The sequence below is a fragment of the Ips typographus genome, linkage group LG2 (assembly GCF_016097725.1).
Source record: "Ips typographus isolate SLU linkage group LG2, UJ_Ityp_2.0, whole genome shotgun sequence".
In the NCBI taxonomy this organism is placed as follows: domain Eukaryota; kingdom Metazoa; phylum Arthropoda; class Insecta; order Coleoptera; family Curculionidae; genus Ips; species Ips typographus.
In genome coordinates, this window is record NC_138423.1 from 19,785,241 (window position 1) to 19,812,424 (window position 27,184).

General features: G+C 33.8%; 3 protein-coding genes across 4 annotated transcripts; 1 reads left to right on the plus strand and 2 right to left on the minus strand.

Annotated features, from left to right (window-relative positions):
* Positions 1-1,412: 1,412 nt before the first annotated feature.
* On the minus strand, positions 1,413-2,123 carry mRpS17 (mitochondrial ribosomal protein S17). Its single transcript, XM_081973561.1, has 2 exons — positions 1,892-2,123; positions 1,413-1,838 (listed from the first exon to the last, which is right to left on the minus strand). The coding sequence occupies exons 1-2, from the start codon at positions 2,009-2,011 to the stop codon at positions 1,479-1,481; spliced, it is 480 nt and encodes a 159-aa protein (XP_081829687.1). The 5' UTR covers positions 2,012-2,123; the 3' UTR covers positions 1,413-1,478.
* Positions 2,124-2,325: 202 nt separating this feature from the next.
* Positions 2,326-9,766, minus strand: Fcp1 (RNA polymerase II subunit A C-terminal domain phosphatase Fcp1). Of its 2 annotated transcripts, XM_081972338.1 has the most exons (9): positions 9,491-9,762; positions 9,237-9,393; positions 8,317-8,495; positions 7,191-7,382; positions 6,392-7,137; positions 6,155-6,333; positions 3,209-3,496; positions 2,915-3,149; positions 2,326-2,860 (listed from the first exon to the last, which is right to left on the minus strand). In XM_081972338.1, exons 1-9 carry the CDS (start codon positions 9,706-9,708, stop codon positions 2,640-2,642), a joined length of 2,415 nt encoding a protein of 804 aa, XP_081828464.1. In that variant the 5' UTR covers positions 9,709-9,762; the 3' UTR covers positions 2,326-2,639. The 2 variants fall into 2 exon arrangements, with proteins under 2 accessions (XP_081828464.1, XP_081828463.1); XM_081972337.1 differs by having other exon boundaries at positions 2,326-3,149; positions 9,491-9,766.
* A 468-nt stretch (positions 9,767-10,234) lies between these two features.
* Rab2 (RAS oncogene family member Rab2) lies at positions 10,235-12,446 on the plus strand. Its single transcript, XM_081972340.1, has 5 exons — positions 10,235-10,394; positions 10,855-11,014; positions 11,071-11,226; positions 11,294-11,474; positions 11,700-12,446. The coding sequence occupies exons 1-5, from the start codon at positions 10,349-10,351 to the stop codon at positions 11,796-11,798; spliced, it is 642 nt and encodes a 213-aa protein (XP_081828466.1). The 5' UTR covers positions 10,235-10,348; the 3' UTR covers positions 11,799-12,446.
* The last annotated feature ends 14,738 nt before the right edge of the window (positions 12,447-27,184 follow it).

Sequence of the window (27,184 nt, forward strand, 5' to 3'; positions counted from 1 at the left end):
GGTTATTAAATTTTGAGTCGATAATCAAATTGTGAAGACTTTTACCGACGTAAAGTCACAAAAATACAGAATTCTCTAGCTACTTTTAAGAACAACTTGAATATACTAATATGGCCGAAATAGGGGTGACAGTTTGCATTTGTTCGTATTGTGGATTGTAGAAATTGAGTTTTTTGAGGATTAATTAATTTTTGTGTAATTGTTTATTTTTTAATTTACACTAATTTGAAAGAAAAACAAAACCGTCGGTTCTGGCTTCTGGCACAAAGTTTACTTGTTCTGTGTGTGACTAATGACAAGCTTATTCATATATGGCAAAGGAATTCTACCATAGGCACATTTTTTTTAACTTCACCACTAATTGGGTTCAGTGAACACATTGCTGTTGCTGACTCATACTGGCGCCTATTAAAATTCATTTTACCGACTCCACGACGTCTGCCGTATGGTTTACTCCTTCCCACACCTACGTCCCTGTTCAATCCTAACCAAATGCAAATAAGCGGTATTTTCTTTTTAATAATTTGACCCACGCGCCATCCACCCATACCACAGACTTCCGCTTACTGCAAACACTTATCTTACACCAATTTGTTGGTTTGAGTAATATCAAAAATATGTTATGTTGATTCATTTTGCATTCAATGGATAAACTTTACACATTGCAACCTGTATAGTTCTTGACAGATGGTGAATGTGTCTTTGCTTAATAACGAGATAAAGTCCTAAAAATAAACTGGTTTGTTACTTTCTTGAGCAGAGGTTCCCAAAGTGGTCCAGGTGGACCCCCAAGGGTCCACGGGAGTCTCAAAGGGGTCTACGTCGGCGCGACAAAAAAATGGGGGTTCACAACTCGTAAGCGGAGGTCCACAAACATTTTTCTGTTTAACTGTTTACAGTGTAATATAATAACAGTGTAATAATTATATTTATGTACAAAATAAAACATACATACTATTTTCCATTTTATTTCTATTCTATTGGTTTCTTGTGCTGTGAGGAGCAGTAAAAAAGTGAAGTTTGATGGAATCACTTTTTTCAATAATCTACTTTACTTTCTTAACATCCATTCACAGCACAATCAATCAATAATTAATTAACCAATTAATTTTCACTTTCGAAAACTGTTAATCCTTGTTGAAACTCAGCGGCAACACAAAATTCCATAGACCTAATCTTCAAATTTTTTTGTTGAGTTTTGAGAATATGGTATAAATGTAGCTTCAGGGGGTCGACCAAAATCAGCAAAATTTATAAAGTGGTCCATGAGACAAAAAAGTTTAGGAACCTCTGTTCTAGAGTAACATATTTTGTTGCAAATTAAAACAACACTACAGATAGTTCAAATTTTGTTGAAGCTAAAAAAACTTTTTAAAAAAGGATAAACGTTGAGGGAGTAAAACACTAATAAAACACTTTAAAGATTTTGTTAAATGAAAAACTAATATTAACTACCTAAAAATACTAAAATCAAAACATTAAACAGCATAAGGCTGCTCCTTGCCATCTTCATAGTATTTAATATAAGTTTCCACGTGTGAAAAGTCTTTCTTCTCTTCCTGCCAGCCTCTTGGAGGAGCCTTGTCATATTGAAACCTGTTAGGAGTCTCTCCATAAACTTTATTAACTGCATTAATATGCTCTCTATATCGTGCATAAGCCACTTTTTTGCCAGTAACTGGACACACCATGTCACCTAACGGGTAAACCACTTCTTTGACTTTATGTGTTATTAGCTTAGTTAATTTCTTGGGCAACTGTTCGATAAGGACTACATCTCCAGTTTTGCACTGCTTGTCAGGGTCATGGGCGTAAACGAACTCGTGTTTAGCAAAGTACTGAAAGTTTAAGTGTAATGAATTAGGACTTATTAAAAGTAAAGGATACCTACCATGAGTAGATTTTGGTCCAGTTCCAGACGTTTGACTTTGAATTTGGATGCGGATTGTTTCAAACTGGGCACACATATTCCTAGTAGCATACTAGTTTTACTGGCTGCCGGTAAGGCCATAGTTTTGCTTTGTAGAACTTTTGTTATTAATTTCAAACTTGGTGTTAAGAGGAAACAAGTAAAAAAGTATTAAAAAAAGGAACAACAATTTTAGGTTATGTTGTCACTCTGTTTCAATACTCTTCTTTCAAGACTTAGGCCACATTCTTTTTCAAGCTCCATGGAGCGAACAGAGCGTTTTTGACGTCACGATGACGTAATTTGGCAAAATTATAATTTGACCAACTGTCAAATTACGTCATTGTGTCGTCAAAAAAGCTCTGCGCGCTCCATGGAGCCTGAAAATAAAAAAACTCTACTTACAAGTCAAAAAACTCATGGCATTCAAATTTATTTTCAATTAGTTTTTATGTACACAAATATTCAATAAAGTTCCACTTTCAGCAATAATTGCCTCCTGAGATCTCATATTTCTATCAAAACTTTAGTACATTGTCAAATGACATATTTTAATAACAATAACTTCTAAGGTGGCAAACAATTTTATACAACAAAAATTATAATAATAACACAATAATAATCATAACATGGTATAACAATCAATTCATCAAAATTCATTCATGTTCTAAGTAAAAGCGCTATATTATAATGCAGTTTGTACTTCTCCAAATTTTAGCGTTTTCCTAAACTAATCGGAAAGAAACTCTCTTTCTAGGGCAGCTCCCATCATATTCCATTCGCCGTCGTCTTCTTCGTCTGGAGCTTCAAAACTGTCAGTGTCAATATCATCCGGGTCTTTCTCCATGTCCAACTCGTCGATATCTTCTCCACGTCGGAACTTTCTACTGGGAAGATCCTCTTGACTGTTTTCGTCGTCCTCGAAGCGACGTTTTCGCCGTGCCTTTTTTTCTATACGTACAATTATTAGTAAAAAAAAATACAAACAATTTGAAACATTGACACCTTCTTCAGCCTTGGCCCCATCTTGGTCGTTATCACTTTCTGATGAGTTTTTGGTAGCTTCTCGTTCTCCGTCATCTTGTTGGGAATCGTAGTTATTCAAAATTTCCGTTTGAACCATTTGCTTAAAATTCACTTCTTCCACCTCTGTGTCTTCTTCGACGTCCGCTTGTTCAGTATCAGCTTCGACAGCCGCTTCTTCACTTTCGTCCGTGTCGTCATCGAGAATATCCTCCACCTTAAATTAATACCTTACACAATGACACATTCACTTTGTTTCAAGTTTCTTTAGACTACTTCTTTGTCCATATCAGCTATATCATCGCTAGAAAATGACATCAAAGGATTAATAGTGTCCATAAACCTTCCGCTTGGAGTACGTTTTCGCAACGCGGGGGTGTCATGTTCAGGGTAGTTTGGAGCATGTTCAGGACTACTGCAATGTGGCGGGGGGTGTCGGTTTTTTGATCCTTTGGCGTTTAAAGGAAATATGCGCTCATCCACGTGTTCCCAACGTTCTGCGCAACACCACAACCAGTCGGGTGTGACTATTTTAAGGTTCTTTTTTCTGCGTCCAGCGTTTACCTTAAATTCAGTCAAATGTTTTATATGAACATACCTTATTTAAGAAGTTCAACATTGTTAATCTCAATATTGTTAATTTATTGTATTTTACAGTTAAAGACGAAAGGTGGATTGCCGAAGTATTTTGGTTTACACACTTGAGGTATTGACTGTATATTTCAAAAAGTTTTACGATCATTTCATTGGAATATTGAGTGAAATAAAGCCTAAATAAAGGAAAACTGCGATATTTTAAGGAATACATTGTAGTAGACCAAGCAGTAGACAACATAGTGTATCGATATAACAAAATTGACCGCACATGTAATTATTATGGTAAAATTTTTGTTACATGATATTAAGTTGAAACAATATTCATAACAAATTATTATAACGATTTCACAATTTTTCAACATTCAAACTACATTTTTAAGGTAACGTGTTTTTGACAGGTGCCAACTGGACTTTACAGTGTTACAAGCTCTAAACTTGCATAATCAAAATCACGTGATGTGTCCCTTACAATTTCAGCTTTTACAACTGTCTAAAATAGTGTAAATTTAATTTACCATGTTTTTAAAGTTTAAATCACATTTTAACGGTCACGTGATTAATTTTGACAGATATCAACTGGCCTTTAGAGTGGTGCAAGCCCAAAATTGCATTATCAACGTCAAGTGACATTTTACAACTGTCCAATTTTTATTTATCAATTTTCCAAAGTTTAAACTACATTTTTAAGGTCACGTGACTATTTTTGACAGGAGTCAGTGTTGCAAGCTCATAAATTTAATTATCCAAGTCACGTGACGTGTATCTTGCAATTTAAGTTTTTACAACTGCCTAAATTTTATTTATCAATTTTCCAAAGTTTAAACTGCGTTTTGAAGGTCACGTGACTTTTTTTTTTGACAATCTCAACTTGTCTTTACAGTGTTAAGCTCAAAAATTGAATTATCAAAGTCACGTGACGTAGTTCTTACAATTTTACTACTGTTTAAATTTAAAATACTATATATTTAATTTTTCAACTGTTTTAAATGATAGGTGTCTTTATTTGACACGTGCTAACTTGGTTACTATGACAGTTAGAAGAGTCGTTTAAACGTCAAAATATAACCCGTAATTTCAGACAACACTACAAAAAATATTTCTGTTTGTTAGAATTTGAAAAAACAGTCACCTGACCTTTTAGAAAATCAATTTTATGCTTTCAACACAAGGTCAAATCAAGTGTCAAAAATTTGGAAAAACCTTTACGTTGTCACCTAACCTAACCTAAAAACTGTCACGTGACTTAAAAAAAAAATAAATTTTAAGTTTTTGGGTCTTCAAAATTTGAAAAAGCAATCTGAAGGCGAACTCTCTAACGAATAGCAAGGAAATTTCTTTGCTATCATAGAAAACCCTTCTCTATCGTAATATATGGTACTTTGTACGTTTCAATTGGCGAAGATAGGCACTCAACGTAGCTATTCGGGTTGTGTAAAATAGAAAGACCAAATGAGGTCTTGCTATGATTTTATCTCTCTTGCGGCTATGAAATTTTGTATTTGCCAATCTTTCTTTTCCGTCGTCTCCTAAAATTCAAATGTTTTGTTTTTTAACCTTTATGCCCGTCAGTGTCAACATTGTGTCAATAAGGTTGTGTTGGGGACCAATTGATTGTGTTTGCACCCTCCTTTCTTTGTTTTTTAATTTTTAGTTAAAGTGTTAATGCATCTATTAGTTATTGTTTTTGAGGTGTAAGCTGTTAATGATGGAATGGTTGTGTTATGGCTATATGGGTTCCATCAACACATCCTAAAGTCCCATCCTACTTTCTTCACAAAATGCATAAAAATTGGTAGCATGTTTATAAGCAACTGAAAAATATTAATGGTCTAACAAGAAAATAAGAAACTGAAGAGACAGAATTACAATAAATAAAACCAACAACAAAAATGGGCAACAAAACGGATTATTTTAGAATGTAAACTTTGAAATATATGATTAATTACTGAAAAAGAAAATAAAAAACGTAGAATTATTCAAATTATTGTCATTGATACTTGTCATTAACCCTGAATACGACGAAACAAGTAAAAGCCCTAGATTTATTACTAGAAATTAGTCAATGTTTTTAGAACCAATAAGTTCCCGTTTTCTGTTGACGGTGTCAGCCGAATGTGATAGAAAATAGCTTAGAGAGTACCAACAGTTAATAGAAAGAAATTTTCTTTCTTGCCTATTTCTATGCGTTTTCTATTTCCTACATCGTTACGGAGTTCGCCTCCAGGAAACCTGAGAAAGTCATTTTTCATTAATCCTTATGACATTTTGACTTTGACAAGGGTCAAAATGTCATGTACAAATTGTAAAAGCAGACATCTTACTTAATTAATCTGACCTAAAAACTGACACGTGACCAAAAAAAAAATCAAGGCTGTATTTCATCAAGGTTTATTATAACTAAATTTAAGAATGCCACAAATGTGTAGGTAAACATTTGAAGGCATTTCGAAGTATTTCAAGGTAATATGAGGCATTTTAGGCAGTTCTAAGGCATTATTACTATGAGGCATTTTGAGCAATAATGAAGCATTATAAGGTATTTGAAAGACATTTTGATGTACACAAAATTATCGGCGGTCTACCCCTCCGTTAAAGTGCAGTAGTTTAAGGAGGAAGAAGACTTACCTTAGCAGTACCAGGTCGTACAGCAACTAAATGCGTAGTATCATCATCTATATCTATTTGAACTTCAGCTCCTAATGACCGGGCAACTTGAAAAGCTTTTGAGTTTTGAAGCTTGTAATGCGTAGGCACTAATCCGCTAAATACAAGTTTGCAGCCTTTCAACACGCGACTTTTTACATCTGAAACAAGATAACTTAATCGTATTTTTACAAACCTCAGATGCTCAGTCAAACTTACACGGAATCACTTTTTTTAAATCTGGTATTTTTCCAGATTCCATTTTATCATACAATTCGTAATAATATTTGTGTATCCGTTTTAGGATATCCTGCAAATACACCAAATAGTCATCGGGGTCATCAATCTCAATGAGGTTGTCGTCTTTTGGTTCTTTTGCAGTTTCAAGGGGAGGTATCGCTTTCAATTTGCCGTTGCTTTCGTTTTCTTTTGTGTTTTCTTCCACTTTACTTGTTTTGTCTTCATTTTTTATTTCATTTTCTACTTTAAATTTTACATCGTCATCTGTAGAACTTGCTTCAGTTTCATCTTTTATAATTGGTTTACAGTCTTTTTGATCATCACTGTCCTTTTGATTGTCTTCGTTTTTATGTGATTCAGCAGGTGTTTCTTCAGCAATATTTACATCTTCAACTTTACTACTTCCATTTTCTTTCAAAACATCACTAACTTCACTGACTTGTTCAGTTTCTTTGTTTTCACTCTTGATTTCCGATTTTAAATCATCACTTTTCGCATTTTTTTTAGAAGTTTTTCGATCAGAGCATTGATTAACTAATTTATTTAAATCCACACCCTCCTTATCGTCACTTTCGTGCTTATCCAAGCCGGGTGGGGCGTTAATATCGCCTGTATGCTGAAAAAAGTGATACGGTTTTACGTGTATCAAATTTGAAGCGTGCGACCAAACATCTTCCCGATCGTCGATTATGCACACCATATCATCACCACATGGAAATAATGCCCTGTAACCATAGTTTTTGAAATAAAACCAAAAACATTTAAACAAATAGTGTACCTTAAATTGGCTTTTTTGCTTGTAGGATCAAAACATTCATCTCTACTTAAAATGCGATTAGAAAAAAAATTCTGGTCTGGATCTAAAAACGTGGCAATCATATGCGCATAGTTTCTAGCACCAAAAGTACAAATGTGAAGTTCATAAAACTCGCAAATTGATTGTAAAAAAGTGTGCGTTCCTGGGCGAAACCTGAAAGTTTTATTAAGGTGTGAAGCTATAGGAAAATATCTGTAGGCAATTTTTAACGAATTGTATTTCCGAAATGCTTTAGCCGAATCTAGTGAATAAAAAAGGGTTTAAAAGACCGTTTTTTGTAGAATCAGAGCCAGGAATTTATTTTGATTTTCAGTGACACCGATATACAGGGGAAAGAAACAAGTGCTGCAAATTTGTTGAATTTCAACCCAGTGCATTTCATAGTTCAGATAATTTAATTTGTTTGTGTCATATAAGGAGTTTGGTTGATATTTCGGGACATGTATGGGGGTTTTTAAATTTTTGGCCTACAAAAGGAATTACAGGGTGCTTTCAAAAAAGACATAACTTTTTAGAAATTACTCTATAATTCGGAAATACCACCACTAATTTTGAGGATATAAATTAACACTACTGGTTGTAAAATCAATCACAGGAACCAGGAGGTTAATACAACATTTTTTTAGTGTTGTGCAAAATGGGAAAAATTTAATACATTTTGATTTTTTTTATTTAATACATTACATTACCCTATACTGCAGGAGTACTGAGGATAATTTTAATACTAAGATTCATATTAACATTTTATTAAAAATGAAACTAGGGGCATATACCTATAAAAACATTTCTGTTGTAGCCCTGCCCCTTAAGAGTTCTTTACCCTGTATAAATGTGAAGAAATCACTATTGAAGCAGCATTAATGATGGTCCTGATTCAAGAAGAAAAAGCGTTTTAAAACCTTTTTTGATTATTAAATTCCGCTGAGACAGTTTAGAGAATACATGATACATGCCCTTAGAAATGGCCTAAAAGTTTGCTGTATCAATCTTTTCACTGTGCAGTTCAATTAAAAATTCTAAGAATATGTATAAACAGTGTATATGAAATACACTTTGGACTTCTGTTTATTATGACACTTTGACTTACCTGGTATGATACCAAGGTGATTTAGGTCCATATAATTGGAAATGGTATACATCTTTAATATTTGGAGGTATATTATCATTTGTGGTATGAATTAAAGTTTGATCCAAATCCACTAGAAGTACTAGTTTTCGGTCCTTTAATAAGCGATCACTGTCTGCTTGACCTAGTTTTTGTGCTTGCTAGACAAACCAAAATAATTATGGAATAAATATTATCCATATTTAGGATAGGTTAAGTTAAGTTAGACTAACCCAAAGTTTTGACTAGGTGGAATACAAAATAAAAAATGTCTTTATAGCCCTAATGGGTGGTTTCTTTAAGCTGGCCAACTTGTAAAGTACTAAATGGAATTCCAGAGGTAGAAGATGTGATCTTGACAACAGAAGTTTTTTATAGGCCTTTTTACATTTTTCCAATCTAAGTGATTACCTAAGTAGCAAGGACAGTGTCAAGAAATAAACTGCTCAGAAGAAACAATTCAGTTTTATAGGTTTTCTCCAGTAGTTTCAGTTTTATGTTTGTCTTTTAATTAATATTTATTTCACTTATTAAATTCAACACTTCTAGAGCAACAGTTTAGATATATTTTCATGTTAGTTTGTTTTGTTATGGCACATACACCATTTTCTGTTTATTTCTGAAGGATGTTTTAATAATAATAACATTTATAAAACTTGAGTGATAATTTCTTTACTAGGCCAAAAATTCCATTTGTAACTAATTCTGACACCACATCTACTACTAAAAGCGATTTCTATTTGAGTTATGACTATTTAGTTCTAATAGGTAATGCATCTCTGAATAAAAACCTTAAGTAACTATTTCATAGTTCTAATTTCTAATCAAATCAAAATACTGGAACAAGCACTTTATTAAGAAGATCTTTTGCAATCATTTCATCAAAATCAAAAGAAACTCACCTCTTCGCTAACTTTTAAATCTGGAATCGCATGAATCATTGGTACTGAAGCACTTGACTTAGGAGCCTCATCTTTTCTGAGATCTGCTCCACATTCAGCACACATATCATTCATTATGGTTGGATGACTACAGGCCTTAATTTCATAAAGCACTTCCCTAAAATCATCAGTAGTTTGGTAAAAGTGAGCTGTTTTTATAATTAATGTAAAAAATAAAGTTTGGCGCCAACAAATTCAAACAAAACACTAGTTACCCAGGTTGCACAACTTTGCCTTCGGTCGCCAAAATCTTGTGGATTATCCCGGCTCCGGTCGCCTTGAATTTCCGTTGTTCCGGTTTCTCGGCATCGGTAAACTCGTAAATTAAGATGATCCGGCCCAGGGGAACGGTGCTGCCCTGCCGAACTTTCCATTTTTTCACTTTTATCGGTTTTGTTTGTTGTTGTGTTACTGGCACAGCGTTCTCCGCCATGTTCCTTCACTTTGACATTCGACAGATGACGTGACACCACCGACGTATTTGCCTTTCGCCGTTTGATACGATTTTAGGAATGAGGCAAAATCCGCTCGAGCAACGATGCAGTGCGAGATCACGCAGACGCAAGATGAATTCCGCCCCTCTTTTCAACAAAAGTATTTTTGTTTGAGGATATCAGATACATTTTTTTACAAAAGTATTTAAAACAAATGTGATTTTAAATATTGACATAAGCTAGCACACAAATAAAAAGCCCATTTTGAACTAAAAATGTGCTAATTCTGTCTTGTCCCGTGTATAATCGTATTACAGTCGTGTGGATAATATACGCATAACTTAATTCCAGACTAATGGTGAATGAATATATCCATATAACCCAACCTAAACTGACCCAAAGCTTTTTACACTGTAAAACCCAGATGGAGCTTTATTTAGTATCGATTTGCGATTAGCGCGTAGCGCCACTGTGCCAACATCGCATCGAAATTTTGACGCTTGCGCACATTCCTACTGCGATTTTCGTCTCTGTCATTGTGTGTGTCAAAAGCAGCTGTCATTATTATTTTACCAAGTTGTTTTTGATTAGGAGAAATTGAATTTGCGTTGAATTTTAGTGTGAAAATTTGTGAAAAAAATGTCTTACGCGTATTTATTTAAATATATTATTATTGGAGACACAGGTAAGTACGGCTGCAACAACGTAGATTACGAAACTAGAAGAAAAATATGTTAATGTTTTCTGAAATATCAATAATCTGTAGGTAGAAACAAAGAATCCTAATTTATTTGTTGAAATACATCATGTCCTGATTAAAAGCGTCACATTTGGCTGAGCTTTGTTTCTTATTTGATTAATTTGTTCATGGTCTCTAACTTTATGTAAACTAATTTCACCCCAAAAATAACCTTATGTGTGGGTGTAAAGTGCTTTTTTCCTAACCCACTGTACCTAGATAAAATTTGATGATGGCCCTATGTTTACATTTCCTTTTATCAGCTATTCCTTGCCAGCTCATGAAGAAAAAATCAATTTCCTTGTTGAAATTAATTCTACTAGTTTCTCTATCTCTACAGTTATCAGAGTATGACTAATCATGTTTAATTTATTATTCAGGGATAAATAAATTATTGGGTTTGCAGGTGTAGGAAAATCTTGCCTTCTCCTGCAGTTTACAGACAAAAGATTTCAGCCAGTCCATGACTTAACCATTGGAGTAGAATTTGGGGCTCGAATGATTACTATTGACAGTAAACAGATTAAACTGCAGATTTGGGACACTGCTGGTCAGGAAGCTTTTAGGTAAATGTTTATTGTTGGCCGTGCATGTGTGCCTTTAATTAACTGTTTCAATTTAGGTCCATAACCAGATCTTACTACAGAGGAGCTGCTGGTGCTTTGCTGGTTTATGATATCACTAGAAGAGAAACCTTCAACCATTTAACTACATGGTTGGATGACGCCAGGCAACATTCAAATTCCAATATGGTTATAATGTTGATTGGAAATAAAAGGTTTGGTTTTTGTTTGACAGACAGGGAAGGAAAAAGAGGTGGTTTGCAATTAACTTAATAATTACAGTGACTTGGAGTCAAGGAGGGAGGTTAAAAAGGAGGAAGGAGAGGCATTTGCCAGGGAGCATGGTTTAGTGTTTATGGAAACTTCAGCTAAGACAGCAGCAAATGTTGAAGAAGCCTTTATTAACACAGCTAAAGAAATTTATGAAAAAATTCAGGAAGGTGTTTTTGATATCAACAATGAGGTAAGTTGAAAAATGTAATATCACTAGGAGTGAAGGAAGTAATAAATTAGTACAGTTAGGTTAGGAAAAGGGTGTTTAACTTATTTAAGAACTGAAAACAACACTTTTCAAGTTATTAGAAAAGCAATAAACCCCAACTGACATTTGGAAGTAACCAGAAAAGAAAACTAACTAAACTTTTTTAGAGTAACAAAATTTTTGTTATTGTGTGTAATTATTTTAAAGGCAAATGGCATTAAAATCGGTCCACAACATTCCCCAACCAATCCTTCATTGCCAGGTGCAGGAGGTTCAGGTGGATCTCAGGGATCTGGTTGCTGTTAAACAAATCACTTATTTAGTGTAAGACAAAAGTAATTTTAATGGTGAATGTAAGCCGCCTATTTGGCTTCCTCCGAAAATGTGAATCTGTTTTTACCACCCAGACAAAATGCAGTATTTACACAAAAAAAAACTGAAATAGTCTAGAATGTTTCTCACTTCAGTTTAATACAAATAAACAGGTGTGTTACAAAGTTTTTTTTTATTTTTAGTTTAAAGTTTTATTTATGTTGACTTATTATAAATTGCCAAGGGTTTATCCAGCTCCTAGACTATCACAAAAGCTAATAGTTACAAAACATGAGTTGGATAAGTCCTCTATAATGGTAGTAGTAAACTGTGACTATGATTTAAGTGGTGTGTTCCAATTGTATCTAGGATAATATATTAAAAAAACTTGTACAGATACACAAACCTAGTTTTTTTCTATAGCAGAGTTTTCACTTATAATAGCTACGTCAGTTTTCCTATACATTTCAATAGATATGTGGTTAATGACATTTTATTTTTTGACTGCGTTTTTCGAAATTAGTTTCTAAACGTAGATTTTTCATGGATTTCGGTACTAGTCGCTCGATATAATTACTATAATTTTTTATGTACCTATTATGCTTAATCATATACCTAATTATTAAATATGTATCAAAAATAGTTTGATGGTTTTATTAGCAAGTAGTATTCTGATATTATGCAAAACATACATTATTCAGGGTGGTCCAGTTTTAAATGTCAAGAATTCACCATTCAATTGGCGTGCAATTCAAGATTGCAGCGCTAGTTGAACTAAAATCGGTCAACCCATTCCTAACCTAACATATAATAATATGACACTGTCAATTTTTCTGCAGTTTTAAAAATCTTGATTTTCCGAGTACTTCCGATATCGGAAAAAAAATAAATTATTTTGTGTTTTAATTTATTTCTAACCAGGAGGCCAGTTTTGGCTCATTTTGTAGTATTTTTTATCCTCTTTCTAATGACGTTTTAGTGAAATCTATAAGAGTTTAAATAAAAAAGTTACAATCATTCAAAAATTGAAAAAATGCAATTTTGGTCAAAAGTGCAGTTTTGGCAATTTTTTATTTTGCTCCAGGAAGGTTCCAATGCACAGCAAAGGACATATTTATACCAAAGGACCTTAAATTAGGTGAAATAAGTACAAAAAAAGCACTTTAAAATTTTTTCATTTTTCAAAAAAATTGATAGAATGGGGGGGTATTACGAGTCTTTTTTTACTACTTTTTGAATGTAAATATCTCGGTAATATGAAGAGCTAGAGAGGCCAGTTTTGGCTCATTTTATAGTCTTTTTTATCCTCTTTCTAATAGCGTTTTAGTGAAATCTATAAGAGTTCAAATAAAAAAGTTACAATCATTCAAAAATTGAAAAAATGCAATTTTTGTCAAAAGTGCAGTTTTGGCAATTTTTTATTTTGCTCCAGGAGGGTTCCAATGCACAGCAAAGGACATATTTATACCAAAGGACCTTAAATTAGGTGAAATAAGTACAAAAAAAGCACTTTAAAATTTTTCATTTTTCAAAAAAATTGAAAGAATGGAGAAATACTACTTTTTGAAATTTATTATCCCGGTAACCTGAAGCGCTAAAGAGGCCACTTTTGGCTCATTTTTATTTTCGGACAATTATCAGTGAAAAAAGTCACATTCTGAACTACACGAGTTTAGTTTAAAGTACGACAAATGGCGGTTGACAACGTCATAATAGACGAACGTGACTTTTTGACGTCAACATTAAGAGTTGACTATAGGTCTGTTTGCAGAAGCAATCCCTGACTGGTTTCCAACTCAGAAACAGTAAATGTCAAGTTTCATTGGTTGTATGCTCACGTGACTATGACGTTTTCTGACTTGTGGCCAATGGATGTGTATCTATTTCTCTGATTACTAGTTGGACATTATCTCTACGAACAGACCTAATTTCAAACTGGTTTCCAACTGAAAATCGGAAATTGTTGGCTTTTATTGTTTGAATGCTCACGTGACATTGACATTTTAAGGGTAATGGCCAATAGCTGACATATTCCTCTGATTATTAGTTGGAGATTCGTTCTGCGAACTGACCTTATGACGTAACCGCAATGTTTCATGTTTAAGCCTTAGAATTAAGCGAGATTGTTTTGAGTTCTGCACATATTGGTGAACTGAACTTTTTTATTTTCTTTGCTAGGCTGACAAATCAGGTACTTCTGTTCAAAATTTAGTATTTTTTTACATACACATTTATAATAGTATTTAATATAATTTTAAAAGAGAGTAATATAACTTCAGACTGAAGCACTATTAATATAAAACATTAATTAATTGTCTAGCACTTTAAAAGTAATTCAAAGTAATTTTAGTTGAAAAGCTACCATTCCATTTTATTCGAGCCTGACAGTGACATGATTAAAAGCTTTTTCTATCCTATACGAAATGCGATTCATTAAAACCGCTTTCATGTTCTCATCAGCACACTGAACACACAATAGATAAAATATCAAGGGGAAATAAGGAGGGCTATATGAAATTAAGGCCGTAACTGCACGAAGGCTGTAAAACTAATATTGTTACTATTATAACCCATATGTTCATCGTAAGCTATGAAATGCTTCTATAAATTTTTACATAATACATCAGAGTATGTTAGTGATTTACAAGCTATTGCGACCACTGATTATGAAGACTTTGATTATGGAGAAGAATTGAAAATAATAAAAAAGCAGTTCAATTTTCAAACCCAGGCTTTTATGTAAGTGCATTTATATACCACATTGCTTTTGTGCAATGAAAACGCCTTCAAAAGCGAAAAGCTGGATAACGAATAATGGCATTTATCGACTTTAAACTGTAGGAAAGCAAAATTGGATTTTTTTCCGTTTTAATTGTCTATCCCAAACCCAGTTATCAATCCTGGTGATTCCATATTGGACTGTTTGATAAAACACTGATTTGTGTGTTCTTTATATCCGCTAACCGCAATAAGCAGCAACAATTGAAATTTAACAACACAAACAAATTTTTTTTTTGCAATTCGTGACTTGTGGGAATGTAAAAAAATACAGTCGATTTAACTTGACCGCGATTGGATTATTACACTTGGGTGGTCTAAAATTTAAGGCTGAAATTTCATAGGTTCAAAGCAAACAATGCCACCCCTTAATAGAGGTTAAACGAGAGGGAGTTTTTGATGCACACGTATTAAATTTTTAGGTGTTTGCTTACTTGAGTGCTAATTACCATTTTGTACCACACATACAGAATAGACATAAAGGTAATATGTCTGCTATAGTGTGTAAGAACGAAAAGTAACTAAACAGAAACAGCAGAGAAAAAAGGAGGACTATTACAGGAAGATGAAATAAAGATTTTTTTTATTGATCATCAAGTACTGTACTCATTCGGTCCCAAACCACAAACCATATTCATTATCAAGAGAAATGACTATGATGAATCTTTTGTTAATTATAAAAATTGCTGGAGGTGGTTTTCTTAAATCTGCAGCTTCTCCTGGTTAATAAGCTACGATTCCAATTCCAAAATTCATCAACTACAATGTTCATGGAACACATTTCAACTTGTGGGGTCTCCTTTAGAAAGAATGTTCCTCCCTCATCCATCGGAGGATTTAAATCTTGCAGGTACCTAAGTGGGATTTCGTTTGAAAAAGGATATTTATCTGCATCGATCGCAATCTCGAAAATGCATGCAAGACGTGGCCTCAACAGTGCAGTAAATCCTTAATTCTTTTTCCCACTCCAGATCGAAATCCCAACAATGCATGTGGTAACCTATTTCGAAGAATAATATTTCCTTAAGAACCGTTCGGGACCCGGAGGCGAAGATTGTTGTTTATCGAGTCGATCGTCCTGTTTACTTAGTTGATTAGCGGATCGAAAAATGTTGCCTGCATCAATACGGTGCCGTGAAATTGTTTGAACAAGGGCGAAAGCCGATGGAAGTGTTGCCTTTAAGAGCGAGATTTTCTAACGAAATGTCGGAATCGTTTGTCCGCAGTCTAGACCGCAGAAATTCCCCTTTGCAAATGTAAACCAATACAGCACTGATTTATATTTAAAAGTTTTTCGGGTTGAGCCTCGAATACACAAGACACCTCCAGGTCTGATAAAGGTGAATTTACATAAACTTTACACAACAGGGCGAACTTCCACGAAGACATTTTGCATAGCTTTACGGAATTTCTAAAGCCGGACTCTGCAAACCGCGCTCTCGAACAATAGAGCCGTTTGACGTCAGAAATGCGGCTGCTCTGCATTGTTGGGTCATCAGAAAACCATTCATATCACTTGCCGGCGTAATGGCTTCGCCGATGACTTTTCGACTCTATGAACCGGCACACTGGCGTCAGATGGGGGATAACGGTCCATTATTTTTATCGAAAGAGCACACATAACACAAAATTTAATTTTCCATTTTAATGTCGCATGCAGTTTACAAATTGTACTGCTTTTTAACGATATAATTTTTTTTAAATTGCTTTCAAACGCGTTCTCTTTATCGGTTTCATTTTGTTGGTAAAACAACAAAAGAATGACTCAATGACGATAAGATTGATGAGTAATTATAAACTAGAATACTTTACAAAGTTAGTATGATTGGTATTTAGGCAATGCGTTACCAGACCAGAGAGAACCTTTGCTTTGCTTGACAATTTAAAGGTACCTATCTAGCACTAAATGAAAAGTTTTCATTTAAACTACTATACTTCTCAAAAATAAAGTATTCTAAAAATTTACATAACTGTTATACTGATGTGCTTAAACTTTAAAACGTTTCGATGACTTTCGAATGAAAATTAGTTTTTTTGTTGATATACAGGGTGATTCCAAAGTTGGGGCTTTCCTTTCACCTGCGAATAGGGCTTCAAAAAATAGGGGTTTTTTTCGTTTGACGCTTTTTTGAAATATGAATAATAACGAAGATACAGGGTGTATACTATCGACATTTTATAGCAATTTGTATCATCTTTTCAACAATATATAGAAAATCTAGATTGGAGAACAAATTACAGCGTTACAAGGCTTCAAACCTGGCAACATCGCTGCAAACTCACAAAAAATGACACAGTTTTTGAATTAAAATATCTGAAAAACTGAAAAAGTTAGACAGTTTGTTCAAACGCCATATTGTGGCATTTTCTATCTTCTTCCCAATGACATATAGAAAATGTAGATTGGAGTGAAAATTACAGCTTCACAAGGCTTCAAACCTAGCAACAACGCGAAAAACTCACAAAAAGTAACACAATTTTCGAATTGAAATTTCTCAAAAACTGAAAAAGTTAGAAAATTAGCTCAACCGACATTTTGTAACATTTTTCATCCTCTTTCTAATGATATACCTATAAAAAATATCTAGATTGGAGTGCAAATTACAGCTTTACAAGGCTTCAAACTTAGCAACAACGCTGCAAACTCGCAAAAAGCTCACAAAAAGTGACACAATTTTCGAATTGAAATTTCTTAAAAACTGAAAAAGTTAGAAAATTAGCTCAACCGACATTTTGTAACATTTTTCATCCTCTTTCTAATGATATATAAAAAATCTAGATTGGAGTGCAAATTACAGCTTCACAAGGCTTCAAACTTTGCAACAAAGCTGCAAACTCACAGAAAGTGACACAATTTTCGAGTTCAAATATCTCAAAAACTAAAAAAGTTAGAAAAAAAAAAAAAATTGTTAATGTGTGTTGATAAGAAATAACCTTGTCAGTTAGTTAAAATTAAGTTAAAGTTATTTTTTATTTTTGTTTCAGTAAAACTTTGACACCCTGTATCTTCGTTATTGTTCACATTTCGAAAAAATTTTATTTAACCTTGAACCTTATTTTTTGAAGCCCTATTCGCAGGTGAAAGGAAAGCCCCAACTTTGGAATCACCCTGTGTATATCTGATGGGACCTACCTGACAATAAATGACACGGTATTGTCACTTTTCCTATTTTGCAAGGCGACAGAATCATATGTATTTGATATCCGACGTTTGGATTTTTCAGATTTTTGCATATTTGAATTGAACCTTTTTGATTACGATGTTGTATCATATGTTAAGGTTCAAGACTGAACCAGAACAAGATTTTAAAAAATAAAAATCTAATATAGCGTCCTTAAAGCAAAAAGCTAATGATGGTTACCAAAAACTGAAACTTTTTATCTAACTTATGATAATGAAAACGGTAAAATGTCCTTTAATTTCAGTTATCAAATAAATCAAGATACAGTAGGAAGATTCATAAAATATCAACATTCGACTGGAAAGTCATATGTTCATCGCTTTGAAAATGGCAATGAGTTCACATGAATAAGAGTCAAGTGACGTAACAGATAATTGTTGAGCTATTCTTTTCACAAAATTGCAAAATTGAACTATAACATATGACACATCATCGTGTAATCAGATGGGTAACCGTGTATAAACAAATAAGCCGTCATTAAAATAAAGCACGTCGCTGAGTAATCATTTTTACTTTCACATAATTATAGTCCCAATATGTTGTAGAATTAGTAATGACTTTATAGTAGGTATATCAAAAATAAAGACCTAATTTACTTTTAATCATAACAATGAAAAGAAGATTACATTCGTTCGCTCATCCAGAAAATGGTTTGTTTTGTTGCAGCAATACAAACGTTATCGTTCAAAGAAACATCAGGCAATATTAGTTCCAGTGGTACTAAACATTCAAGGATATTAAAAATCTAATTTCCAGTCCGGCACTGCTCTGCAACATCTAAAGCATTCTGTAATAACAATAATATTTTTATGTCTAGCAACGTCTACATAATTGTGTTTCTTTGGGGACCGCTTTACTGTTGAAGCAATAACAAAACCATTCCGGCACGTTTGTTGCGGAAAAGTAATTCCTGAACCCACTGGCAACAAAAACCGCACATCTGCTTTTGTCGTAAGCATAAAAACGAAATAAGTTTTCAGTTTTAGGGTCGGTATACCACATACATGTATAATTAGTCTTTATTTCTAATTTCAGACACTTTTTGAAAGTTGTCATTTGCTTGAGGTTTCTGCTATTTCCTAAACTTGTAGGGAACGTTATGGGCGCGACTAATCCGGAAAACAAGATTTTGAGCTATTAAGTTAAAATGTGCAAATTTCATGCTAAATATTCGTTTCCGTTACCGCACCGACCCCAATCCTCATTGTCTATATCTAGTTCGAGCTAGCGGTAAAGGCCCTTTCGTCCCTTCTATCCACCGGAAAATCCGACTCAGTGCATTTCGTGTTTAAGGGGATTAATATATTTGAATTGGAGCATAATTCCTGAATTAGAGTCGGGCGCCTTCTGCCAACGAAAGGAAATGAAAAATGCGTGCCTTATTGTTCGGTCACTGTTGAGATGATTCAGCTGTTTTATTGTAGAAAAAGTGGGACGTTGATTTCAATCAATTCTGTGCGTCAAAGCTGATTTAAAAGGGGATACGTTTGTGAATTTTAACTATCAAAGTTGAATAGAAGTTTAACTCAGAATATTGAATACAGTTTTAATTATACTGACGACGGTCGTTATCCTCACAGACAGAAGTAACACTTATGAGGATTGGTGAAGATAGAGTTGAATGGATGACTTGAAAAATTGCAATTTTTGTTACAAATAAAAATGTATTAAAAAATTGTTCTTTATAGCAAATGAAAAAGCTTGATAAGATTTAAATTTATCGTGTCAGAACAAAATGGAATAAGTTATTATCGTGATTTACTCAAATTGTAGTAACAATGATATTGTCATGATTATTATCATCTTGAAGATGAGATTTACTCAAATCTCCCTCACCTCCTAGTTGCATGATAATATCGTCATAACTGGCATCAGATTCACCCTGACCACTCATTCTAATATTCTAGTAAATAAAGAAAATTTAAATGAATAAGCTTGAATAAAAATTCTATTATAGGGATGCCAAGTTATTTTTAAGGTAAATAACTAAACCTATCTAACTTACTTTCTACCTAAAAATCCTGCTTCTAAATATATCATTGAAACTACAAATATCTTTAACACAAAAAATTACAAACTACTTACAACTAATACTCTTCGTCAAAAAGTCCAAATTGCCCAAAATAAACCGTCAGTTGACCAATCTTCTTCTTTTCCGTTAAGGTGGATTTTTAACTGCAAAGGCTGTATCTCGGTCATAGCCGGGAGGCCTCCTCGGTTATCGATTTAACCACTTCTGGAATAGGTCCTCTATCACAATCTGCTCCATGTCATAACGTGGACTAGACGATACAATTGCTGGTAGCACTCGGTATTACACTCAGTAACTTCCGTTCCGGAAGGAAACAGCTTTCTAAGATCTCCTGATCTTCAATAGTTTGATTTTTTTTCGAATTTCTCTTTTTTTAAAATTGACTTTTTTTAGCTCTCTCAAAGTCTCTCTGACAATCAACCACCATAAATAAAAAAACCTTTTTTCCCACCTTCTACCTCCACGTACCACCTTTTTCACCTCCTTTGAAGTTGATCAAGTAATACTGTTAATTTTCTTAATAACTACATACAATCCTACTAAAACTAACTATAATGGTAAACACTTGACATCCCTACAAAAATGTACCTTTTCTATAAATTAAATAAATAAATTTTCTTTATTTTCTTGACAAAAAAATCCTTATTTTCAAGACAATATACAATTTATACTATTATTATTTTATCGATTAAGAATCCAAAACAGTTAAACCGACAAACTGTTTCAAGTTTGCCAACCCTTCTATATTTTTTAAACTATCATTATTCGACACCGTGCTGAATTGAAAAGACTTTTATCTGAAGGGGATACGCTTTACAGGAATAGATAATAACAAAGCAGTTCCATTCGAATAAAATGTAATGGGAACATAATGACAGAACGCACCGCACTTTCCGGAAACAACATTTCCTGTATAGTGTACTTTATCTTGACAGTTCAGGCCATCATGAATTTAGTCTAATAGGCGATTTGATGTATTTTAAATTGTCCGTGTGAATTGGAAATGCCATGCTGGCTGGTAACGAGGCCACTATGAAAATGGTCTCGACGAACAGCGTTTTAGAAATGGAATCTAAAAAGTTTGAATTGTACCGGAAAAAAACAGTCGATTGGAAAAATGCCGTAACGAGATTCGCTGAGGCTCTCCACTTATTGACAGACCGATAAATTTCCGGTAAACGTATTACCGCGTTTTGTTTCGTTTCAGGATTTTCAAGGCTCAATTTGTACAAAATACCCCCGAGAAAATAAGACCCCGCCAGCCAATTTATTCCTACGCTGTACCTCTATTGTTTGCTTTAGACGAGGCCCGTTTTTCGTTTTGGCTTTTGTTCCACCTTATTTCTTCCCTTAAAAATATAAATTTCTTAAGACTACAGAGATTTGTATGAAATTGGGCATTCTGAACTTGATTTCGATAGTTTTTTATACATAACTTCATCCTCAAGTCAAATCAGTAGTTTTGAATTGAATTCTCATACGTCCCAATAAAGTTTACACTCATTAATGTCTGAAATATAACAAACAGACTAATACAAGAACACTTTCTTCACAGTTGAGAAAATTTATCAAACAAGTCAATTTCTCCTCAAGCATTTCGTCGAAGTTCAATAGTTCCACAGTGAATAAAGCCATTGAAGCAAATTTACCCTTGCATTCTCTATCTTTATTGTTTGCATGAGACAATGCTCGTTCCACTGTGGGGCAGGCCCTTTTGTCTGGAAACAGTTTTGTTCGTTAAATATACTCGCCGAGATAAACGAGCTTTCTCCTGGATATCTTTAAGTCCAGTTAATGCCAGGCGAAAGTTGGACGTAGACCCATTTTGTTGATTAAGAATGGGTCTTGTTTTACAATGCCCGTTTTAATGAGGATTTGCTGCTGAATTGAAATCCTCTCCCGTTTTGTTTATTCCCCGTTTATTTTTCTTGGATGCGTAATTTGAACTATTTCCCAGTCGCTATATCTGGAGAATAAATTTACGTTCTCCCATCCACAAATTGCTTTCTCTGCTTACATATTCAGCCCGTATACGCTTTGAAAACATAAATCTGTTTTTACATGCAGAGTCTCTTTTATCAGCACGTCTCCTTTTCCTTCTAAGAGGCTTTTCATGTGGGTACGAAATTTTATGCAGCTTCTACTTTGTCACAGTTAGCTAGCAAACGAAAAACTTCGCTTTAGATCAGGATATTTTATTTATCGTTTAAACTACACCTTAGGAAACAAGCAGTCAACAACGGTAAAAATACAATCCTATAGTCAAACTTATTTAAAAAGTGAAGTTAACAAAATAAACTTAAAACTGAATCTTACAACATTTGAAATTCGTGAAAAGCTGTAAATTCTCCTGCACTATAAAGGCAAAAGATGTTATTCACTTTTGTTTCGTTCTTTTTTTCAACGAGGACAAGATAAGTACATGTAAGTAGAATTGCGTGTACGTGTAAAAAAACTCCCGGCCAAGATAAGAAGGATTAGCGGAACATTTAAAAGTTTTATGGCGTGTTAGCTAAGCTACACGCATTTAAATTCTTTCTTATGTGTCTTATTTATTGCTAAAGTACTGTTGATCGCCGTCTTTGTTAATTAACTAGAGTAGTTAAAAAATGGTCTTAAGGCTGTAGTTGTTTCACAATAAATATATTCCGCGTATTCTTACAAAGTACTTAGTTGTTTCTACTACTGTGTAATGAGTGTTGTTAGTTTTTTTTCAAAGAACGTTGGTTGTTGCGATTGTTTTGTTTTTACAAGCATAATAGCTGCCTTTGATAATAATACGGTTAATAGAGTGTTAAAGTTTAAATAAGCTAAAAATAATGGATTAATAATATCTTTAAATTGCAAGGAACTTATATCTATTAATAAACAGATTCAATATATTGTTACGATTTTCCCGTGGGTTTACACAAAGTCAGTTTAACTCAACAATTAATAAATTTATTTACACTTCAAAACACTCCGTACAATAATTAACTCAGCGACTAAAAACACTACTACAATTCCACAATTATCCCACTATTTAAACTTTGCTTCGCGATTTGCCTCGAATATCAAAGATTCTTCCAGGGGTGTCGCTTCCTAACTGTGGCCTACTTTAACAAGCGCCCGGCCAGATAATGCGGCACATCGATTTCATCCCGAATCGAGTGCTCGTTCAGCAGTATCGAGCATAGTAAGCCCAAACCGTAACAATATTATATTGGGTTTTAGTAACAGAAAAGCTTTGTTTTCTAAATTATTCAGAACTGTTTTATATTTTATCAATAATCAATGGCATACCATTTTTTCTGTCAAAGTAGCTAGTGATAAATTTGAAAAATAAGTATTTAACCAACGAGTGTATTAATGCCAACTGAAACTTAGTTTATTATTACTATTATTACTACTTAGTTATTTATTATCATTAGGCCCTTAAATGATGATGATTCAATTCTGTAAAGGTGAATGTTAAACTAAATCATCCTTTGTTCAGTTATCCAATAGTACAAAACATTTATCAATTTTGTAAAAATATGAATATCTGAAAAACCATTAAAATTATATTAAGTTTATATTTTACTGTCCATAGTTTTCAGAAGGGGTTTTGTCATGACTTTAATACACAATAAGTTTCAAACCACACGTTATGTTATAAAATATTTCTTGGCCAAGACTCCAACTTTATGACTCTGGTCTCAACTTAGTAACGATCGTAAAAACAACCATCACCATCTTCGGAACTTTGAAGTTGATGGGCCATCGGCCGCGACTAAATTGATAACCTGCCGAATCCACACGTACAAATTATGATCCGAACGGGGCAAGAAGCCTATAAAATTAAAAGAAAATTTTTATATTGATATCAGAAGGCCCCAATCTCGATCGACAGTCACGCTCCGGCTGCGAACGGGTATTTGATCGAAATCGCGCCCGACTACCAGGAAATACGATGGAAATAACATGCGGTCATAACTTAGCGATGTGATTGAATTTCAATTTTTCGATGCACATTCTGATATTTACGATCGGGTGTCTTTTGGTTTTAATGAAACCCCAGGAAAACGCCGACGACATATTATATAGACGCAACGATGGGGAACGACCCTAAGCTCTGACGTATTTATTACCTCAATAGAAAAAGTATCATTATCCCCATCTTAAGGATGGATTTATTGAGTGGTGAATTCGGTAGACGTAGGTAATTTGTGTCAGGGGTGATGGATATGTGCGCCAATGAGAATATATCTAATAAAACAAATCTAGAACCAGTTGAAAATTGTCAAACTATGATAGAACTTCCAAACTTATTATTTTACAAGAGGGTGGAGTTTTTCTGCGGCAAAGACCACCTTTTAAATACATAAATTATATAGATTCTGTTTTACTTACTTCCATTCTCTTTTATTACTTAAATCGCCTTATTAAAATTAAAGTTAAAACTGGTTTTTGAACATCATAAATGCGATTGTTTCTATCTAGAACTCTTGTAGGTGTGTATAATAATATTAACAAATACTAAGAAGTAATGTTTAAGGCGAATGTAATAAAATATGTTTTACCTTCTTTCAAACAGAGATGAACGTAATTTCTGGTTCTCGACGACATCATATGAAATGAGGAGATGACCAAAAGTTTGCTTTGAAAGAAGTGAAATATCTCGAAAACGATTGATTGTAGAGACTTATAGCATTTTCCTAAAACAATGTTTCATTCAGTTTTCGGTTTTTAAGGTAGAATAAGCCGTTTTTTCTTAGATATTTCAAAAAAATCAAATACAATGGTGTTGTTTTCACATTCCACAAAGAATCCGATCTATGGTGGTGTAAAAACTGCAGTACTCTATCTTTTCTGTAACACCAAATGTCTTTAAAATTTGGTTTATTGAAACACCCTGTACATTTTATACTGGCTTAATGTTTTTAATAATGCTCACTAAACCATCATTTGTCATAAGCATCTCCTTTGAAATGCTTTTAAGTTCAACCCAACCTATTTCCTTTTATTTCGATTGTTTAAACAACCCCCTCCAATAATAACAAAGTGTGTTTTGTATCTCCAGTCACATGCAGACCTCCCTTATCTGGCGGTCCCCGGTTTGCAATTACGTCGCACATCATCCCCCTGATCTTTAGTTAAGCTCGTTAAGTGCAGAGCGGGTGCAGTTGTGTAAGCAGATTTAATAAGTAAATCCGATTTGCCTCGGGAAATTACTGTCTCTGACTTAGTCGCCTATTTAGTCTGCAAACGGTTTCTATCGCAAAACTTTTTCAGCATTTTCGACTCGGCTGCACCCCTCAATCTTCACGTGCAACTAGACGCCATTAAAGTCATTTAAAAGGCAATTAGAGCGAGTTTCAAAAACACGAAACCGCAGTAGCAGCTGCTTCCTGATACACACAAAACTTATTAATGTAATAATGACATCACTTTTTCTGGCTGGCACCGACGTTTATCTCGTTTTTACATGCATTATACATTATGCCTAATGCAATTTTAGTAGTGCAATTTCGTTTCTGCAGTCCGCTGTTGTAATAGTTATTGGAGTCGTTTGTATCCATTATGTTTATTGTACTGAGGGACCATTTAAATGTATTTACGTGAGTGGATAATGGATATGGAATCGGCGATTGTCTTGTAATCGGTTTGCTCAGCTATAATGAGTTTAGAGACAAGCGAAAGCAAACGCTATTACAGTTCAGTACGAAGACAACAACCACATTCTTCTTTTTCAAACTTGTAGGAACAAAAATAATGTACAATCGTGCTTGACACTGTTTATCACAACATTTATTTCGATTTACATAAAAACCCCCAGTATATGCCCACCAGGGGGGCTATTCTTGAAAGCAGGGAACGGAATTCTCAAGAGAAGTGTTGATAGAATGTGACAGAAGAAGCCTGACACTGGCTGGTTCCTGTCACATTCTACAGACCTTTCCCTTGATAACTCCCTTCTCTCGTTTCAAGAATACGCATCCAGGATAGAAGCATCTTGTAATTCCAACGAAAAATGAAAACCCTGTACAAGGTGCTGCATTTTCGATGGTGTTACGGGGTACAGAGAAAACGGTAATAGATAGAAAAAAAGTAGCATACGTATTCTGATCTCTTTTTCTGAGCTGAGATGACTGGCGAAAAATGGGCGGCGCAAACTTCTTTTGTTTCAAAGATACGGAGGGCTTTTGAAAATTGGTCATTTTGGAGCCCCCTCTGTATTTCATTTGCTATTAAAGTTATCAAAAAAGGAAAAACGGTTTCCGGTAGAAGTTTTGACGTAGAATCCAATGGCGGTAGTCAGTTTTTTTCTATTACGTTTAATTTCTGACATATGACAGTAAGCTATATTTTTTTTAAATGGAACACCCTATATATTTTTAGTTCATTTAATTCTGATGATTTTTACTTTTTCAACGGTGTATTAAAACATATAAGTTTGTAAACGTTAATCTTGGTAATTAGAAAAAAAGCGTTTCCTTAACAAAAAAGTGCTAAATAATATGTATAAAAATACCCACAGTCGAAACAAAATTTGGCTCTGTTCTTATTAACATGTTACATGTCGTTTGTAAACAGTTTTTTCAACTTCTACCTTAAGAATAGTAGAAAATAGAAATAGCCACTTTTCTTATTCAGGTGACGGTAGAACTGTTTGTAACTTAGATTTTTAATAAGATTTATTAAAAATATTTAATTTTCTGATGTGTTAGTTTATATGATTTCCAATTTTGTTTGGTATTTTAGATATTGGCCTTTTTTTAGCTTAGCAAAGGTCTTTTTTTTTAAATAACAGGTTTAACCTCTACAAACTTATATGTTGTAATATACCGTTGAAAAGGTAAAAATCAACAGAATTAAATGACAAAAAAAATTAATAGGATGTTCCATTTAAAAAAAAAACTTACTGTTATATGTCAGAAACTAAACGGAATAGAAAAAACTGACTACGCCATTGGATTCTACATAAAAACTTCTACCGGGAACCGTTCTTCCTTTTTTGATAACTTTAGGCATTTACGAATATTCTACCGGTAGATACCTGTTTAACCTAGAGCGTTCGAAAATTGTTTTTGGTAACTACTATTGCCGTTCTGAAATTGTACCCATATACCGAATATATGTACCCGGTTTATGATTTATGGATCGAGAAGTTCCGTCGGTAAATTAAGAAAAAAGTGACTTTTGACAGGTTTTCCGTTAAAATTTAGAATCGTAGCATCAAAAATTAGTTTATGTTTGACGGTTTGTCGGTTTGTTCTTCAGTTTAGCTACCTTATGAGATTGACCTGTTAAATTAAAATGGATATTGGAATATGTTCTTTTTGCGAGATGGAGGGAGAGTATGCCGATATTATAAAACATTTCAACAATGAATATCAAAGACATATGAGGAATAGGAATACCAATTG